We start from the raw sequence: 20,388 nt of genomic DNA on the forward strand, positions 1-20,388 counted from the left end.
ACTCGCCTACAGATGTACCTATAGTCTGTCCATATGTATTACAGATCAGGACACATGTACACAGTGTGTATACAGAGACATGCTAGGTAGGCACACCGGGCTGGGTGGGAGGCAGCTAGACAGGTGTGTGGCAGAGCCCCCTCTGGGTCCGTGCCCTCCCCCCATCCCCTGGCGCTGCACAAGCAGGGTGAAACCCCGCTCTTCTCTGCCCCCTACCCCATAGGCTCCATACCGGCTCCGGGCGGCGGAAGTAGGTGTAGGGGGCAGTATAGGAATTTCCTGTGACGTCCCAGCCCGGACTCCATTAGGCTGCAGCTGGGCAGAGAAGTGACAAACCCAGCGGCGCGGAGCGGAGCGGAGCAGGCCGGGCGCCTGGGGCGGCCGGGCGGGGGCTCCGGGCAGCGGCAGCAATAACAAGAGGGAGCCCAGAGCGGGCGGCGGCGCTGCCTCCGGGACCCCGGGGGGGACAGGGCCCCGCTCCTCCTCCCCTCGCCCCCCTTCCTCGCCCCCCCCCGCCCCCCGGCTTCCCACCACGGCCGCTCTCGGCGAGGAAACTCTGGCCTCCGCTTCCTCCTCCTCCGACTCGGACACCGGCGGAGCCTCCCCGCCCCCGCGGAAGAAAGCCCGGGCCTCCCCGGCGGCGGCGGAGGGAGCAGGCGAGCCCGGGGCTTCCGCGGGCAGAGCAGGCCTCACCTCGTCCCAGTCCCCCTCGCTCTCCGCCGGGCTCGCCCCCCCTGCCGCCCCGCTCAGAGGCAGCAGCAGCAGCAGCAGCAGCAGCGCCATGCAGGCCAACGGGGCAGGAGGAGGCCAGCAGCCGCCGCAGGGGCCGGCGGGCCCGGAGCTGGGCTGCTTGGGCGCCCAGAACGGCGAGGCCTCGTCGGGCTCGGCCGCCGGGGAGCAGCTGGCTCACGCCAACGGGCTGCTGCCCTCCGCCTCCGCGGCCAATAGCAGCAGCGGCGGCAGCAGCAGCCCCGGCGGCCTGAGCGTCAACAACGGGGTCCCGGTCGCCGGGGGCCCCGGCTCGGCCGCCGCGGAGCTGGGGGGCGGCGGCGGCAGCGCCCTGAAGAAGAAGAAGCGGCTCTCGCAGTCCGACGAGGACGTGATCCGGCTCATCGGGCAGCACCTCCACGGGCTGGGCCTCAAGTAAGTGCCCGCGCCTCTCAGAGGGGAGACCGACCCCTTCCTCCCCCATACGGCAAGGGGCTTGCGGGGGTAAGGGAGCCCCACCCGGCGAGGCCCCGTTTTCCTCCCCTTCCCCTCTAGCGGTGCTATGTGACCCCCCGCTTCCCCCTCCACAGGGACCAGGAGGGAGGCTGGGTGGGGATGGGGGCTCCGGGCCCCTCCCCTGCTGTAGGTCCGCGCTGATGTAGCTGAATTGCCCATCGATAAGGAGAGAGGAGTCAAAAGTGGGGGAGGGGGCTGGCTTGGTGCAGGAGTGGGCCAGGGGAAAAGAATGGTGCTGGGAGACTTGTTCTATTTTAGGGCACCATTTGTGCCCATGGGAGACAGACCAACAGATCTGTTTATGACCCACATACGTAAGATTTGGACGGTGGAGGGGAGGAAAGGGGTCGCCTTCTCCCACATACTACCTTGTCACAGCTTGATATCCCATTATATAGAGAGAGCAGTAAGTGTATATGAAGGAGAACTGTGGGGCAGACCTGATGTGTTGAAAATAATGACGTGAGGGGTCTGTCTTTAAGGCTCTTCCAACCAGCTTTGTATATTCGAGACAGACTGTCTGAACCGTGGTGGGGAACAGGTAGAGCTTCCTTTGCCAGAGATAACAGTATGAAAGCCCAATCACATCCCACTAAAGTCAAATCAATACAAATGTGGTAGTGGGGGCGAAGTGATCTGGTGAACATAATGGAGCCTGGACACTTGGAGGTTTTTGTTTTGTTTAAGTCTTAAGAGCTCAGTGGTTAATTGTAAACAAACCAACCGAAGAATTAAACCAGCATTTAGGATTCTGACTGCAGAGCCTGTGTTCGTGTAATTGGATGAAAGCTCTTGTAGGTTTGGTTTGGCCTTATGTCTAATAGCTTTTGCAAATACTGTCTATAGAGTGAAAAAATTAAAATGACAAATAGGTTGGTTCTTCCATGGCTTAGAGCACTGCAGTATTTTTGGGTCGGTATGCAGTGGAGAGAGACGAAATAAAAATACAGAGAGATGAACCATCTGGATTTTATAAACACCCCTCTCCCCCTTTTCTAAATAAAATATAATAGCAACTAGGTGGATATTGAGATTTTGGGAGGGCTCCTATAGATGATGCCCCAGAAAATAAAGCTACAAGGGAAGTACCAAAGGAGAGATGGCAAACTATTGTGAGGCTGGATTGATTCTAATGAACTTAATACATAAAATAAAACACACCACTGACAGGAGGCAGATTCTCCACAGCAGGAGACAGCTTGTGACTGTTTATAGGCTACACCACAGTAAATATGCTATTTTTAGCACAAAAGGGGGAGGGTTACAAGTTAGTGGGTTTGCTTATTTTTTTTATTTTAAGGAACAAACCTTTTAAAGTCCTGACATGAACAAAGGCTAGGACTATCTCTGCAGACATCTTAATACAGAGCAGTGGCAGTCCTCTATACCATTCTCTACTGGTGGTTATAACTTATATTTTCCTCTGTGCAGACAACTTGCTACTAGAAACTGGTTTATTTCTATCTGGACATGCTTGTCCGAGATGATTAGTTAGTCAAAGAAGACCATCTTGACACTTCATGCAAATTTTCAAACCAATTAACCACTCTTGTGGATAGAGAGCTGTCTATTGAAGTGTCTTGAGTGATTGGAGTAGTTTATCTTTTTCACATGTTTCTGAATCTGGTTATAACTCTTTTGCTTCATAAAAAGTCAGTTTTTAACTATTGCAGACTTATTGCAGTGGGTGGTGCATTTTAAGAGTAAAATTGGTCAGTTTTTTTTTACACTGTATCTCTCCTGCAGCCAGACAGTTGATCTTCTCATGCAAGAGTCAGGATGTCGTTTAGAACATCCTTCTGCTACCAAATTCCGCAATCATGTAATGGAAGGAGAATGGGATAAGGTAATGTATGTGGGGCATATAGGACTGCATAACTACTGTTAAATTAATAGTATGAGAAATGCATTTCATGGTGGTTCAAGCTTATGTTTCTTTTTTATACCAATTTTTGCAGGCTGAGAACGACTTGAATGAACTTAAGCCATTGGTGCATTCTCCTCACGCAATTGTGGTAAGAGACACATCTTGAATTGTTTCAGATGTAGTTGGGAATAATTGTAGTAATACGCTTTTTTTTTTTTTTGTACCTAGTTCAGAGTTAATGTATTTATTTTAGTAAGCAGCTTGTTGTCCCAAGCACAATACTAATTTGGTCTCCTGTCATTTTGTGGTGAGAGAGCGAGAGAGAGCCTAAAAATATTAAGACCAATACTCAATGCATTTAATGTGTAAATTTATTAAAATCTGTCTTCATGGATCAGAATTCAAATTGTGTAATCTGTATATCTAATTTAAAATCCATACAGTGGATAACTTCAGTTGAAACTGTTTGATTAATTCAGTTACTTTAAAGAAATTTGAAAAAGCTGATTTTTATGTTTTCTTAAAGAACCAAGCTTAGAGACAATGTAGAATACCTAGGTATTGTAGGAGTTTGCATACTGCAATAGAATGTCATGGGAAAATAGTCGCTCTTATAGAAAATGAACAGTACTGTTGCTTTTTCAGAGAGCTTTTAAAGAACAAGTGTGTGTGTGTGTCACTCTTTGGAATTTTTGTAGAACTTTGTCCTCTTTTTTAAATTATTTTTAAAGCAGACCAGTCTGGTAATGTATGTTCACTCTGTTCACGCTAGGGTTTCGATCCTGTGACTTGACAGAGTTACAGCTTGTTTGGTTTTAATGTATATGGTTTCAGTAACTTTGTTGACATACAAAGTGTTTCTAGTTTTATTTCTATGATCCAGGATCAAAATGGTTACATACAGCCCTAGTCTTTCTTCAAACATCTTATTTTACTGTGTTAAACGTTACTGAAATTAATTGGACATAAGCTATTCAGTGTAGTTATGTAGTATTTGGGGAGAAAAAAGTAGCAGTGCTTTTTGAAGTGCCGGTGGCTCTACACAGTGAGGAATCAGCTGATGGCTGCTTAGCTTTTTACTTCTAGCTGATTCATTTTGTTGTCAGGAGGAGAGTTTCCTGCCTGGTGGGGGAGGGGAAGAGAGAGAACAGGAAGTGAAGTAGGAAAAACAGATGTTTAACAAAACATCAGTGGCTGCCTGAAAGAAGTTACATCTTGTTCTGTAATTGTGTGAAAGTTTAACCCCTCCAAAGTCTTTTCTATTAAGCTATAGTTCCAGTACCTGTTTTTTGCTTGGCAGGCTAATATTGGAAGGCAAGCTTTTTAAAAGACAGCAGGGAAAAAACAACTGGGTCAGGACAGACTATCCAAACAGAATATACCAAAATAATGTGTACATTTTCAGTGTCTCCTGAGGAGTGAGAATTCAGAAGCCTGTTACATACCCAAGAGTGTAGCATCTATTGAAGTAAATGTTATCAGAGTTCTAACATTTTGGGGATACACATTTTCGCGATTCCATTCAAAATGGTGCTGTCCATTCTAGTTCATGAAAAAATTGTCAAACTATGAGGATTTTTGTACAATAGGTAATCTTAACAAAAGAGGAAAACAAGGGGACAATTTGCTTTTAGAGAATCCAAAGTATGAAGAACGGGAGTAGTTGTGGCACCTTAGACACTAACAAATTTATTGGAGCATAAGCTTTTGTGGGCTACAGCCCACTTCATCGGATGCATAGAATCCAACATATAGTAAGTTAGAAGTTGCCATACAAACTGTAAGAGGCTAATTAGTTAAGATGAGCTATTAGCAGCAGCCCTAACCTTGGGAAAATGTACTCCAACTGAGTAAAACTTGTAGAAATGTGAATTTCGTTTTCAGACTCTACCTTATCTAAACTAGATCAATGCTGTAAAGTATATTTTGTTCATCTAAATTGAGTCTGATGAATAAAAAAGAGTAACAAATACTGATTTTTATTTAAAAACAAGTCTGCCACATGTACAGTAGTAAGAAAATTAAGGATGTAAGGTATGGGGATAGGACTTTATCTGTTTTATCATCCATATCTTTAGAGTCAGATTTTTAGTATCTGAATTTTTTTAAAAGCCAAAAAACTTTTATAGGGGTGACCTATCAGGTTTTTTTTTTAATACTGATTGGAAGATATTTGTCTGGATTATTTTATGGTTATTGCAAGATTTCAGCCCAATTTAGAGCAATAAGTAGCAACTGGAAAAGGAAAGCTCACTCAGTCTAAGCTGTGACAATTTTTTTTTTAATTATCTATAGAGCATAATCGGATCTTATAAAAGATTAAATCTCTGGGTTTTGCACCTTCAGTGATGTTGTAGGTACTTCTATTTATTTTAAGGGGTGGGGTTATCTTTCTCCCACTCATGGCCCTAGTGGTGGGGGGAGTTAAATAATTCAGATTTTTATTTTTTTAAATCACTAGTAATCTTACTAGTGCCTGGACTTCATCTATTTCCACCCTATCATGAAAAAAGTAAAACAACTCAATTCAATGTGTACACAGTTTGGCAACTTTATGTTGATGATCTTCTGGTTTCTGTTCTTAAGTCAAACTTTTATCATTTTAGATTTTAAAAAATGTTGTGTTCATTCAGCTGATGTTGAACTGCACTTAGTAGAATAAGTGCAGTAAATTGCCATATCCTTTAGGGGAAGAAATGCTGTTTATGTTTTATGAACCAAGATCATATGGGTTTGGGTTTCTGAATCACAACCTGGCAGTTTGACCACATGTATCTGAAGTTGAGTGGGCGGGGGGGTGTGTATCTAAAAAGTCAATCTTACTGACGTTTTACTGTAAGCTTTAATAGGCTAGGGAATCTTACCTGGTCAAGGTTGATCTGGATATCAAGATGTTTTCACAACTTCTGATCAAAATGAGCTATGTGAACATAGAGTTGTATTGCATGTATATTTGTCTGTGAACATGGGCATAAGGTTCCCATAAAGTGCTTTGAGATCACAGATAGAAGTGCTATAAATGCTGCATATTAAGGTACAAACTACTGATCTAAGTTTAAAACTGTGGGTTCATTAAACAGCTGCTACATCTGGCCTGAGCGAAAAATGAAAAGTAGCCTTCCCTCTCAGTTAGTTTGTAAACACCACTGAAAGGCAATTGTGCCCTGAACTACTGTTGAGTAATATGGCTAGCCATGTCCGTACTTCATGTAACATAGTATGGGGGATGCAACTGGCTGAGGTGCCAGAGGAAAGTCTTATCCAGAGTAGTGGGCGAAACATGAAAACCAAAACTTTCTTCTGGTGTTGGGTGGGAGGTGGTCAAACTACGGCCCATGGGACCACAGGCGCCAACTTTTGTTAGCGCTGGAGGGTGCTCATGCCCGCCCCCTCCCTGCCCTTGTTGACCTCTCTCCTGAGTGTGCTGCGTTCCTCTTCCTCCCCCCTCCCAGTGCTTGCTGTGCAAAACAGCTGTTTCATGGCACAAGCGCTGGGAGGGAGGGGGGAGAAGCAGGACACAGCAGTGTGCTCAAGGGAGGAGGCAGAGGTGAACTGGGGCAGGGAGCTGCCAGTGCATGCAGAGCACCTACCAATTTTTCCCTGTGGGTGCTCCAGGATCCTTGCACAGGATCCTTTTGCCTGGACCCTGAGCTCCTGGCCTGGGAGGCTAGCCCCCAGCCCCTTCCACACTGTTTCCCCTCCCCTGCAGCTCCTGGGGCAATGCAGCAGACCCGGTGCTCTGTGCTGCGCAGTGGCGTGGCTGACTCCAACCAGGCGGCACAGCTGTACCGCCATCAACCACTGCTGCTCCAGGCAGCGCGATAAGGGAGCGGGGGCGGGGAGGTGGATAGAGGACAGGGGAGTTTGGGGAGAGTAGTTAGGGGGTGTGGAAGGGGGTGGGGTCCCCGGGGGACAGTCAGGAATGAGAGGAGGGGTTGGTTGGGATTCTGGAGGGGCCATCAGGGAAGGGGGGGCTGTCGGGGCAAGAAGCAGGAGGGGGAGCCATGCCACGCCTGGCTGTTTAGGGAGGCACAATCTCCCTTAACTGACCCTCCATACAATTTTTGAAACCCGATGTGGCCCTCAGGCCAAAAAGTTTGTCCACCCTTGTGTTAGGTGGTATTTTCAAAAAAATGTGAGGATATCCCCTTTGGTTTTTGGCCCAGGCCAACATTTCAGTCAGTGCACATGTGATTTCTAAGTGAAATTTCACTCATCTACACTTGATTTGGGGCTATTCTGTCAGATAATGGTATTCATCCTAGCTAGGTGAATTTGAGCATCACACTTTTTAAGAGAAATAGCACTTCTACTTGCAGTTTTGTTCAATGATCATTTGAATTCCAACTGGGAGCTCTCAGGTTTCCTAACTCTATGGTATCAGCTAAAGGCTTGTCTACACATGAAAATTAATCTGGAATAAACTAGAGTGTGAATTAAGAGCAGATTAACTATTCCTTATTAACTCCATGTGGAATTAGTGTGTTCACACATGGAGGTTGATCAGGAATAATTTGCTCTATAGAGAAGCCCTAAAAGATGTAATGATTCCTTATTGGAAGGGGATACACTCCAGGATCCTCTAATTTTTCCTTTTGCTCTCACTTGGAGGCCTTGTACCTGGTTACCTAAAAGAGAATGGCTAGATGCAGCTTCCTCTAGTTTCAGTCAATGTCTGTGCTGGATTGCCTAGAGGAGACTACTCAACAACAGCGTAAGACTTTCTGTCCCAGGAATGGCATGCACAGCCTCCCTGTGGACAGGAGAGCAGAGATCCAAACCAGGCTGGAATAACTTATTTTGCTGACATAAATCAAGTAACTTTTTTTTTTTTTTTTGGCTATTTAAATTGGGTTGAAGTTTTGTTAAACTTGCTTGAAAAAATTGTGCTATTGTTAAGTGCCACTATAGTAGAGTATCTTATTTGATTTTTACAAAACTGCCATAGGTGGAAAAACAGAATATTGGAAGTTAAGGCCCTGATTCTGCAAACCAGACACATAACTTTACTCACATAAATATTCTCATTGACTTCAACTGGACTATTTATACTAAGCATGTACATACATGTTGCAGCATTAGGAGGCTAAAATTGTATTTTTATTAAACCTCTCTTTTAGTGATGATGTTTGTCACTTCAAAGCAATTTTGTTTTGATAACAATGAAAAGTTATTTAGATTTTCAAGATACTAATAAAATGGTTATGAATTTGTTTTTTATATATGCAAGTCAGTTTTTCAAAAATAAAAGCCTAAAGTAAGGTTCCTAAATGACATAGGAACACACATTCCATTGACTTCAAATCACAAACAGATCAAAACACTTCAATTTTCTTGATTTCAATTTGAGGACATTCAGAATATCAAAAGATAGTGTTGCTTGTAGTTCTAGAATAGGCTATTTGCTTATCAGGTTTGTGGGGTTTTCACAGTAAGGATGTTGATGAGGCCCTGGACTTTGCTTTTTCAGCTTAGATGAGTATTTTAAGAAAAACCTCTAAAGTCCTAGTTATATAAAAATTCTATATAAAATATGAAAACTAAAAAAAAGTACAAAACATCCAGTTTCATCCCATTTTATAGTTTAAGCGCTGACAATATATATACTTAAACCAAGTAACATTTTTTTTCAATCCTGATTTTGCTCAACCCTGCTCAAAGCTTAGACCCTAGCAATTCTTTATGTAGGGTCACTTTAACATTGAACCAATTTTACTGTTAATTATGTCATACAGTATCTAGAAACAGCAGAATGCAACACTTCATCCTCAATTCGTCTTTAGTGCTATACATCAGGTTATGTAACATTTCAATGGATTAAAGTCCTCAACCTGAGAAGATCATTCCCTGTCGGGTTTCTCCACCAGATAGTACACGGAGGAATGTTTGCTATTGAAACATAGAGTAGCTGACTCTGTTGGAACTGGTTGATTTACAATGATCATTTGGAAGTGAAGTGGCTAACTGCATCTCAAACTATATTGTCAAAGTTAGGTTTGCAGTTAACTGACTTGGGGCTTTTCAGTTTTATTGATACAGGATAGAGATTGAAAGGGATCATGAAGTCTCTTCTAATACTTTCCATTTGCAAGATCATAATTATTTTTGAAGGGAAATCTGAGTAGTACCTTCTAACCACAACCAATTTAACACTCTTATTTTGTTCATATTGGATAGAAAAGTATATTGAAGACCTCCTCGTAAACATGAGATGCATCATCTGATGAACAGATATATTTTCCAGCAGGGTTTCTTTGAAGCAGTAGGATGACTATGAGCACACAGCACTGAATGAATATTATACCTTTTAAACTCCCTGCTGTCCAGTTGAGGAAGATGGCATTTGACACTAGAGGCAATAATCGGCACTACTAGTATTAGAGGGTAGCAGCAGAAGGGGAAATAGGAAAAGGGGAGGGGGAAGAGATAGAATTTAGTTTGCCCGGAATAGCCCCTCTTGTCACAAGAAGCACTGGTTGCAGAAAAGCTGATTCAGGCACAGGGAAGGTTGAATTGAATAAAGTAAGAAAACATCTTTTAAAATAACTGGGGCATAGGATCCATGACCCTTAGTGTAAAGGGTCTCTACAGCTAATTTTTCATTATTTGGGATACTGCCACTGAAATTTAATTCTACATCGTATCAAATAACTTGGGGTGTGTGGGGTCGTGTGTGTGTTGTGGTTTTTTTTGTTTTTTTTTTTTTGTTTTTTGACAAAAATACATTCATGAACCAACAACAAAAAGGTTGTGATTAAACTGTAGGCAAAATGTTCTCTGGGCCTTGATGGGGACATTAGTTGTAATTAAATCCATTCAGCATTTTTTTTCCCAACTCTCTCTGTTCTGAATAAAATATTTTTAGCATTTAGTATATGTACTGTGTCTCCATGTATGAAAACTCTGGTGCAGTATCATTCTAAGAGTTGTCCTTTTCAGTAGTATGCCTAGGACTCATGGAGTTAATGACTTTTTTTTTTTTTTTTAAAAGGAAAATATGCTCTGAACCAACTGGGAGAATGTACATATTCAGCTGTCTTGGCAACAGTACTCTGCCTTGGTTGCTATACACAATATAAGGGCTGAATGTTGGTCAGTTTTGACATGCTTCTTGTACTAGTGTGGATAAAATGAGGCATGGAGCCGGTGCCTCTGCCTTGCTTTTACAGGGATTTCCATGAAATTGCTGATATTGGCACAACAACAAAAAAACATTTTTTATTTTCTTTTTTTTTTTTTTCTTCCTCCACAGAAATGGCTTTCATTACCTGGCATAATGGTCCTAAAAGAAGGGGTAGAGGTAGTAATTGGATGAAGTAATTATCTCCATGCAGATAAGGGAAACCAAAAAAAGGGAATGGATGGAAACATAGGAAACAAAATATTGTCTGAGATAATGCAGGGAGAATTGGAGAATATTCAACACGAAGTTCTGGATAAGAACTGAGAAAACAAAGTTTAAACCCCCCCCCCCCCCCCCCCCACCAAACATCAGTGTATGTGGTGATCACCTACCGTGAGGAACCAACCCCTCCACTTTCCTAATAAGTGAATAGGAAGTATTGAAAGGGGAAGGCTGACTTCTAATGACTCATCACCCCAAAATCTGCAACATTATACCCATAAACATTGTACAGTTACTGTTTTCTAATGGGCCTCCTCTTCACCCTTCACGCCGAATGCAAACAAACTGAATATCTGTGCACTGACGGGAAAAATAATATAATGGGGGTTCTCGCCTATCCTGTACAGGACATCAGAGTACTGGAAAACCAAGATGCTATAGTATGAAATTAGCTAAAAATATCTGTCTGTTGATGCATATCTAGCTAACTTCATACACTTCTGAAAGCTATACAGTAAGTCAGCAGTTTTCATTCATGTACGTGAAAACTTGATACATGTGGTTTGTTCTCAAGAGTTACAGAAGGTCAGTTGCACTCAGTGTTTTAATGAAGTGTAGTAGTCATAGGCTGTATTCATAATCAATCTGGAATGCATTCCCGTTGAAGGAAAACAAATATTTTACCTAAATGTTTTAAATTCCCTCAAAAAGCATCAGACAAAACCACTACTAGATAAAATATTTAAGATCTATATCTCTCATCTAGTCAAATGCATAGCAGAAATGAGATTTTTACGAGACTCATTGTAGTAGTGTATCTTCATGCCATTGTGATGACTGTACTATACATCTTAAACACGAATGAGAGATAACTAATGTTTTAAAATATTGCTTGCATAGTCAGTCAAATGTTAAATTGAGTAAAATTCAAATCAAGAGAGCATCTCAAGTAATTTAGCCTTTCGTCTTAAAATTTAGGATTTTTCTTAATTGACAAATTACTCTCTTTCAATTATATTCTAGTTATTTAAATATTGTTAGCAGATCAGAACACTTCAGCATTGAGCTGTTGTATGGAAAAACAGAATTAAATGAAACTGATCAAATAGAACTGTGTAGCTACCGTATCCAAGGTGAAGTGCAAAAATGAACATGCAGTAAATCATGTAAAGTTAAGGCATAACAAATGTTTTATATTAAGTGTCTTGATCTGAAGAGGCTAGCACCTTGCTCAATTATATAATGCATTAATGCACTAATGTGAGTAAATACATACAGTGTTGAAAAGCTGATGGTGTTTGGGGTCTGCTGGACTCGCATGGGGAAAGGTGGTGATCAAATATTGAAGTGTACTTATGATCTGTCTTGCACTTCATTCAGTTTCTATAGAGATGGGGAAAACATAGCAAGTCACTATTTATTTTATTTATTAATTAAAAATTTAATTTTGTTTCACTCTAGATATATTCTCAGGTTTTCCTCTTACCCCATTACCTGTTGAAGGCCTGGGGTGTGTCTTTTCTCATGGCGATAGCCACTAGTGGCAGTGGAGACAGGCAAAAATGCATACATCAAGTGGCTGTGCTTATATACAGTAGAAGCAACTAAACTGTCTCACTTTCATCTTAAGGATCAGCATGTTAAGAAATTTTGGGGGCTCCAGATTTTAAATGTGGAACTGAACGCATTCCTTCATTTTGTGTCCATGAACATGTTAACAAAGTTAACATAATGACTATTGATGAGAAATGTGAGGAAAATGTGTGAAGGTCACATTGGAATTCCTATAGGAGTGAATATAGGCTAAGTGAGCCCTACATGTGGGAAGCTATATCGCTCCTCTTTCAGTAAAAAGAAGATGGCAGTGTTAATACTTATGGAAAACAAGCTTTAATTTGCACGGTGCCTTGTTTTGCCTAGTTGCAGTGTTAATATGTTGCTACAGCATGTTATACAACTATAAAGAGAATCCCTTGGTGAGATTCTACATAATCTGTATAAAACCAGTTAGGGGGTTGACTTGCTGACCTACTGGTCATGCTTGTACAAACTTGCAGCATATCTTTAAAAAAAGATTGGGCATGAGATTGAGGGAATCCCATCTAATCCTGGTTTGAAGGATAGTGACTGAAAGGGGTATGGGTTCAAAATAGGGAGAATTAGAAAGGTGTGAGGAGTGGGGAAGAAGATATTCAGAGCTCCAGTAGGCAGGTGAGAGAGTAGTGTGGTTTTTTTTTGTTTTGTTTTGTTTTTTTTGGGTCACTTCTAACATAATTACCACAATTGTGTTGAAAGACCAGCCAGAAGTAATGATACGATACATGTAGCTGTATTTCTGAAAGGTATAGTAGAATGGCTTCTACTGTTCTGTTTAGGCTCAAACATTTTCTGAAACTTCATTCAACCTTTTTCCCCTGACTGCTGCTTTCTGTCATGTCAGAGGATGAAATTCTTGCTGCTACAGCAGAAGTACCTGGAATACCTGGAGGATGGCAAGGTCCTGGAGGCACTTCAAGTTCTACGCTGTGAACTGACACCACTGAAATACAATACAGAGCGCATTCATGTCCTCAGTGGGTAAGGGTGTTTAAGCTTGGACAATTAGTTCTACAGAATATCCTGAGGGATTGTGTAATTCAGTGGAAACAAGTGCTGGTCAATATTTCCTGAGCCCTCTCTTCATAACATTAAAAGTGCACTTGAATCATGTGGAATAAGTAAAATAATGTCTTGGTAAAACTGAAGCAGTCTTCTCCCTTTTGGGCCCACTCCTGTTGAAGTCAGTGGGGAAAACTCCATTGCAGAAGCAGGGTCTCTTATCTCTTCTCCTTCTTCAATCTTTTGTACTAACTTGTTTTAAAAATCTGAATTATTTATGCTGTTGGTGATCACTACTATTTAAAATGGCAAGGGGAAGAAATTTATGATACTGACAGTATTGTTGTATCATGATTCATATCCTATCCTTATTCATCCAAAATAAGTGTTTATATATACCGCCTTTATGGTATGAGAACCTAAACTGATAAGTACATAATTCCAGTCCTTTAAAGGAAGCATGTTCGATCTTTTTTCCTATAGCTGAATAATTCTCAAATTGATAGATGTAGGGGTTGGGTGGGTTGTGGTGTGGGTGGGTTGTGTGTGTTTTTTTTTTTTTTTTTTTTTTTTTTGAGCGGGGGGGGAAAGGGGTGCAGCATGTGCTCCGTCTTTCTTTTTTTCATCTCTCCTGAAGACCAGTCTAACAAGATCTGTTTTGTCTCTTATCCATTACCTTGCATTGTTACCTTCTCTCCTTTAAAGCTTTCTAGTTAGTGACAAAGCAAAAGGGAACTTCTAGAGCAAATGGCTATTGTCAATCACCCAGACTCCAACAATAAATCTTACTAATGCATTGTATCGTCATCATCCCAAAGGACGAATTGCAGAGCCTAGTAGTGTTGGCATCATTGACAATGCTATTATGCTAGAAACTTAGAAGTTTAGTATGATGCAGCTTGAAGCACATCTGAATACCTCAAACACATCGGGATCAGTTAGCATAGTAAATTTTGTTTACATCTAGATATATTTTGTGCTTATCATTGACTAGTCAAACTTAATGTAAACTTCTGAGTCCACTGAGTTGGGATTTTTGTATTGAAATTCATAAGCTTTTGGGTTAATCTGCATGGGGGGGGAACAAAGCATCATTGTTCCCTTTAATTTGCCCCAGTCTACTCTTTGACTCATACATTTGCCCAAGCTTTTACTTGAGTGCAAGTGGTCAGGAATGACTGTTTTGTGTGTCCTAAAGATCAATACATTCTGGGTGTAATAAGCTGATGTGAGAGGGAGGTCCCAAAACGGAGGTCTCTCTTCTTAGAACCCCCTCTACTCCACCCCACTTAAATATGAATCCTAAACAGGAACATCTCCATATATACCATCCTTACAATTGAAAACAAATTCCAAAAGGTTTAGACCATAATAGGAGATGTGTTCATTCACTTTGTTTTAACAGGTATCTGATGTGTAGTCATGCAGAAGACTTGCGTGCAAAAGCAGAATGGGAAGGAAAAGGAACAGCTTCCAGATCTAAACTCTTGGACAAACTCCAGAGTAAGATGTTTAATGTTCAGCTTTTAAATAGATTTTTCTAAATACACCCCAAATATTTTTCTAGTACATCCCATTTAATAGGATAACTTTCGAGGAAAGTTATTTTAATTACACTTACTATCAATGATTGGTAGGGTAGGGGAAGGTAATTCTAGTTGGGGGAAGGTAATTCTAGTTAATGGGAATGACTTAGTGATTTTTTTATTTTATTTTTTTTTTGGGTGGGTCTTAGGCCTTGTGCCTCTCAATCTTATGCTGCCTCTAGCTGTTTGTAATAACAGCTTTCAGTTCTCAGTGGCTGCTATATGTAGAAAATGTATGAATTGTTTTCACTGCTATCTGCTCTGTCAGTTTGCTTCTTCCATGTCACTTGCATCCAACATGTTGGCCTATCACAAGTATTGCAGCTGCCCTTGATGTTGACTCAGAGATTGTCTGATCCTAGAGCATGTGGTATCTCATTTCAATTCTATGGGCCTATCATATAAAACAGTGGTTTTCAACCTGTGGTCTGCAGACCTCTGGGGCGGAGTGGTCCACAGATTGTCAAAGATTTCCAAAGGGGTCTGCACTCCCATTTGAAATTTTTGAGGAGTCTGCAAATGAAAAGAGGTTGGATAGCACTGCTGTAATGTGGTGGACTCTAGTGCTCCATTAATAGCAGTACTAACAGTGTGTTGTCTTTTTTTAATTGGGAATTCCTCATAGTGAGTACAAAAGGTGATCTAGTGGAGTCTCACAGTTGAGGATGTTGTTGTTAAAATCAGCATGCAGCAATCTACTTTGTATAAATGGAACTTGTGCTGATCAAAAGCAACAGAGAGCTAAAAAAGTGTAGTTCTGTTTGAAAACGTCAGTGAATCTGAGTTCATCTTTGGGTCCTCAGTTACACAGTTATAAACCAAGTTGAGCAGTTGGATTTTTTTTAATCAGTAAAAGTCTCAAAGATAAATGTGTTTGTAATTTTTGTGCGGTTTTTTCCTTTTTTTTTTTTGTTTTTTTTTGTTTTTTTTTGTTTTTGTTTTTGTTTTTTTTTTGTTTTTTATTTAAGCATACCTACCGCCGTCGGTGATGCTTCCCCCAAGGCGTTTACAGAATCTACTACGTCAAGCTGTGGAGCTACAACGAGACCGGTGCCTATATCATAATACCAAACTAGATAACAATCTAGATTCTGTGTCACTGCTTATAGACCATGTTTGTAGTAGGTAAGAATTTATTTTTCTACTTTTAAAATTGACGGCATTTTTTAAAAATATATAATACAATCCACTTAAACAATATTGTTCCTTTGAACTGTAGGTACATTTGTTTCAAATTGGAACATGCTGGAGTAGACTGGGAAAAGCCAGGCCCATTTAGCTGACTAACTATAACTGTTTGTGCAGACAAACTACAGAACATGTATGAAAATGCTTCTTAATGTCTGGCTACTTCTCCTTAAGCGAATGGAACTTACTGTTTAATGTGATGAGTGTTTGTATTGAGGATTTAGCCTTAATCTAGGTACACAAACTTGCAACTTTCTTGGCTGCAAGTTTGATTATTCTATCAGTGTCTAATGGCTATCGAATTGTTACTACCCATTCTTTGTCTTCAAACTTCTTGGATGCGTAAGGTAAATCTATGTTTACTGTTCAAGGTCATATTCCAGATTTAGCCTTTAATTAATGAATGCTGTTACATTTTAGAAGTTGAAATTTAAATAAGAACACAATTCATTCCACTCTCTAATTCTTGGTCATAGCTTAAAAAATGTGTAATCCAAACTGAGTAAGACGGAACACACACATACATGTTTTTAAATTTGGCAACGTTTGTTTCATAAGAAAACACCCAAATTTCATAATTCTTGCATATAAGAGTGTGAGTTTCAAATGTACACAAACTCATTGATTAGATAATAAAGGAATTTTTTTAAAACTAGAGGAACATTGGTGTTGCTTAGAAATTTAAAATGTTGTGAAACTTGTGCAGGCACCAGAGAGGAAGTAACTCAATGCTGGTATATCATGCACACAGAGAAACAGTTGCTATATTTTTGAGTATTTTTCTTCAGACAATTAAAGCTCCTCAGGGATCTAGCAGAAGTGACATGAATGCAAGGACAAAGCTTGTAGATATTTCAAAGGTATAATTAGGGGGTAAGGCCACAAGTTGCCGGACACTGAAGTAGCACGAGAAAGGGGGATGGTGTTTTTATATTTTTGGTGGTTGGAGTAGCAGTTCAATTCTTTGGCTCATAATTAAGATTTTCTTCATATCAAGTGCTTACTATAGAGAGCTGCTACTAACTTCTCAGTACTCCCCTGTAATCCTATTTGTCTCTAAAAATGTCCAGTATCTCCAACCACATGGGATTTTTAGCTTTAGACTATTTGGTATCTATTTTTAAAGTGAAGATTTCCATTTCAGTAGTCTTTTCAATACTTTTATTTAGAATCTAAATGACCATCCTAATATAACCATGTGTTCAAGTAATTGTTTTGGCTTTAGACTTTTGTGCTTCTAACTGCCACAACGTCTCAAATTCCTTTCTTGTGTGGACTTTTGGCCATCTCACTTCATTTCAATTCAGGGGAATAACTAGTGGTTTGAACGCTTTCTTTAGTGTATGTAGGAATTGGGGTCCTTGTACTTCAGAAAGGATTCTTAACATTAGGGCAGTAATAAATTGCGTACTGTATTGATTTTTAATACTTACTGCCAGTCTAGAAGTGTGTGTAATGCTTGTTTTGCATCCAGCTAACAAGAGAGAGCAATACAATCGAGACAACCTCCTTTAAGATGTAGTGATATAAAATACATTTGGCCCTTATCAAATATTATTGTAACAAGTCTGGGCTTGTCTAAACCCCACCCAAAGGAAATATATGCCCACATAGGTCAAACTTTTATCTTTTTCTAATTTTGTATCCTCCACACCCAGACGTGCATACTGGGTGTGTGTGTATGTATATATCAATTAAACCATAGTCTCATGTACCCCCTTTCTTCCCCTTCTCCCCCCTCCCCACCTCCCCCTAAGAAGACACTTCAAAACAAAGGCTTCCACTCTGTCCTCAACTCAACCTATTGTACCTACCTATTGCAGGGGTCTGAGATCAGTATGTGGTGCGCCGTACATGCTGCAATGCTTGGGCATAATGAGGTGAGTTAAAGACAGTGGAAGCCAGATTCTGGATTTTGTGTTTAGGCCTTAAGTATGTGTAAACAAATTGATAGAATTAAAGTAACAGTAATCTAATAGTTTAAAAAGACGACAATGAAACTTGGGTAATGTTAAAATTGACAGGATAGTCTACTGGTAACTTCCACTTTCATATTTTTTATTATTATTATTATTATTTATTATTTATTAATGGGGTTAATCTGTATGGATTTCTGACACTATTGGAATCAGGCATGCTTATATCACATTAACATACAATACTGAGCTAAATAGACAGGATTGCTGCTTCTCAGGAGGTGGAATGATGGAGAGGGCTCAGAGTGGTGGGTGAAGCTTTTTCACATTACTGGCCTTGTGATAATGGAGAACTTAAGGGTGGGCAGGTGGGGGACCCTTTACTGCATCCTTTTATTTTATAATCAATCCAATTTTAACTCCCCCAACCCTTTATGAGAACTAGAAAGTGGAGTCTGCGTACTTGCCTGATTCTCCTCTCCTACCACTTCAGTTTGTAGTTGTAGGATTATGCATAGAAAGATGACTTTTATTTAAAAAACACTGAAGATTTTGGGAGCAAAGCGAACATTGCCTCTTGCAGATATTGGATTAGCAACACTGTCAGTTTTGATGGTGTCTGTTTATTAATTAATGTTTTCATTGTAAACGCTGGAAATAAATTCACTTTCTCGTTTTTGTTAAATTATTATTCCGGTAATTTTAATTTAGTTCTTTTGGTCTTTTTTTATTTTATTTCATTTTTTTTTAAAGGATTAAATTTAGAATTCTAAACCTGTGAAAACACAGATGATGAACCATGGTGTTGACATGGTGGAATAAAGCATAAGGAAACACTAAGGCTGGGGTAGTCCATAGGTAGACTGGTGGTCTGGATTTGGCCCACAGACGCTTTTGAATGGACCCTGAAATTTTTTTATTTACTTGTGTATATACAAAAAAAAAAAATGCAACAATTTTTTTTTCCTCTGGAGTCTGGACCTTGATTATACCTTGTCTGAGAAATTTGGATCTTGACAAAAAATAGAGTACCCCTGCATTAAGGGCTTGTCTACACTTGAAACACTACAATGGCACAGATAATCCACCTTCCTGAGAGGCAGTAGCTAGGTTGACAGAAGAACTCTTGTCTATGGCATGTTAGGTAGGCTTAACTACCACACTCGGGGGTGTGAATTTTTCATACCCCCTAATCAATGTAGCTGGATCGACCTAACTTTTTAGTGTGGACAAGGCCTAAAGTTTAAGTGCGCTATACGGAGCAGATGAGTAATGAAGGACTTTTGTGTAAGCGGAAATGTAGAGAAGTATGGTTGAGCATGAGTACTCTGTTAACTAAACAAAACCTGTTCAAACTACTATCCCTCTTAACCAACATCTTGTCTTGTGACCACCCAAGAATATCAAGTTCTGTTCCACATCTTCTGAAAAGAACAGTAGTTGAGTACCTGTTTAATACATACTTCACTGTATCTGTAAGGTGCAACTTGCTTCATTAGTTGAGTGAGAAAAGTGTCTCTCTTCTCTCCTTGTTTCCTTGCATCAGTGTAAGTTACTTACATGGACTCCTTGAATCTGTCAGTGACCGTCAGGTCTGCTGCTATAAATGATGCTTGTGTACCATGACTTTCATTCATTAAATCGATATTTATATGTTCTTGCACAAAGCTATTTAGTGTGGTTTTTTTTTTTTAACCATGTCCCATTTTTTTAAAAGGGATAGCAGCTTTAGAAATACAGTATTAGAACTGGCAGAGCAGTAGTAAACATTAATAACAACTTATGCTTTAAAACAAGTCTTCCTGTAACCACCATGTCTCAAATTCAGTTTACACAGTCCTAAGATCACAAACTTCTCGATTGTCTAGAAACAGTTACAGTACTGGAAAATGCCATTTGAAAACCACAAAGCCATGATTATGGAGGCATGCCTCCTCAACTCTTTTCAGTTCTAACTAATTGTAAGGGGGAAGGTGGGGTGGAGTTTTCCTGCCTTATGTTTTTCTGATTTTTGGGAGGATATTGCTTGCTGCTCTGAGTAGTGTAATGCCAGGAGTGTCTTGCTACTTAAAGAATGCACAGAAAGTATCTTGAAAGGATTTCCACATCTTTGGCATACTAAACAAATTTGTAGTACTTTTTTGCAGCATTGGCTTAATTACTTCACTGACTCTTACCAATAAAGATTATTGAATAAAGAAGAACTACTTGGTTTAGGACAGTCACTTGAGTCATGAATTGTCAGTATTGAGTGTAAGATAAGATTTTGTAACAATGTTTTATGACCAGTTTTACCTAAATTGTATTCATTTATTTCAGTAGCTCCCCCAGTCATGGATCACAACCGCTTTGTGCCAAGAACTGTACAAATACATTAAAAAATGGCTCCTGCTCCTGTTAACTTGTAAGCTCTATGGGGCAGAGACTATCCTGTGTTTGCACAATGTCTTGCACATTGGCATCTCTAGAAGCTATAGTGACATAAATAACACACACAGCCAGGTGATTTCAAACACTGTATAACTACTTGTAGTTAGTGCCAGTTGGCAAGCTGCAAACATAACTGAACTTCTCTCCTTTTTTCTGCGTGAATTTAACTTTTTGATGGTAGGATCTTCCTTGACACACAGTTGGGGGGGAGGGGGGATTAGCTGCTATTGAAAG

At 40.3% G+C, this 20,388-nt stretch overlaps 1 protein-coding gene across 5 annotated transcripts in view; it reads left to right on the plus strand.

The window, feature by feature from the left end:
- The first annotated feature begins 296 nt into the window (after nucleotides 1–296).
- Nucleotides 297–20,388, plus strand: part of WDR26 (WD repeat domain 26) — a 47,338-nt gene continuing 27,246 nt past the window's right edge. For 2 of the 5 annotated variants that reach the window (XR_006280220.1, XM_043511706.1), the window contains exons 1-7: nucleotides 301–1,143; nucleotides 2,971–3,070; nucleotides 3,183–3,239; nucleotides 12,877–13,013; nucleotides 14,440–14,537; nucleotides 15,589–15,745; nucleotides 17,566–17,688. Coding sequence is in view for 4 of the 5 variants with exons in the window: in XM_043511706.1 (XP_043367641.1) it covers nucleotides 782–1,143; nucleotides 2,971–3,070; nucleotides 3,183–3,239; nucleotides 12,877–13,013; nucleotides 14,440–14,537; nucleotides 15,589–15,745; nucleotides 17,566–17,688 (1,034 nt within the window). In the remaining variant the exon portion in view is untranslated. Of the gene's footprint in view, nucleotides 1,144–2,970; nucleotides 3,071–3,182; nucleotides 3,240–12,876; nucleotides 13,014–14,439; nucleotides 14,538–15,588; nucleotides 15,746–17,565; nucleotides 17,689–20,388 lie in introns of all 5 variants that reach the window. The other 3 variants (XM_043511707.1, XM_038394132.2, XM_038394133.2) reach the window with 3 other exon arrangements.

This window comes from Dermochelys coriacea, chromosome 3 (genome assembly GCF_009764565.3).
Source record: "Dermochelys coriacea isolate rDerCor1 chromosome 3, rDerCor1.pri.v4, whole genome shotgun sequence".
Taxonomy (NCBI): domain Eukaryota; kingdom Metazoa; phylum Chordata; order Testudines; family Dermochelyidae; genus Dermochelys; species Dermochelys coriacea.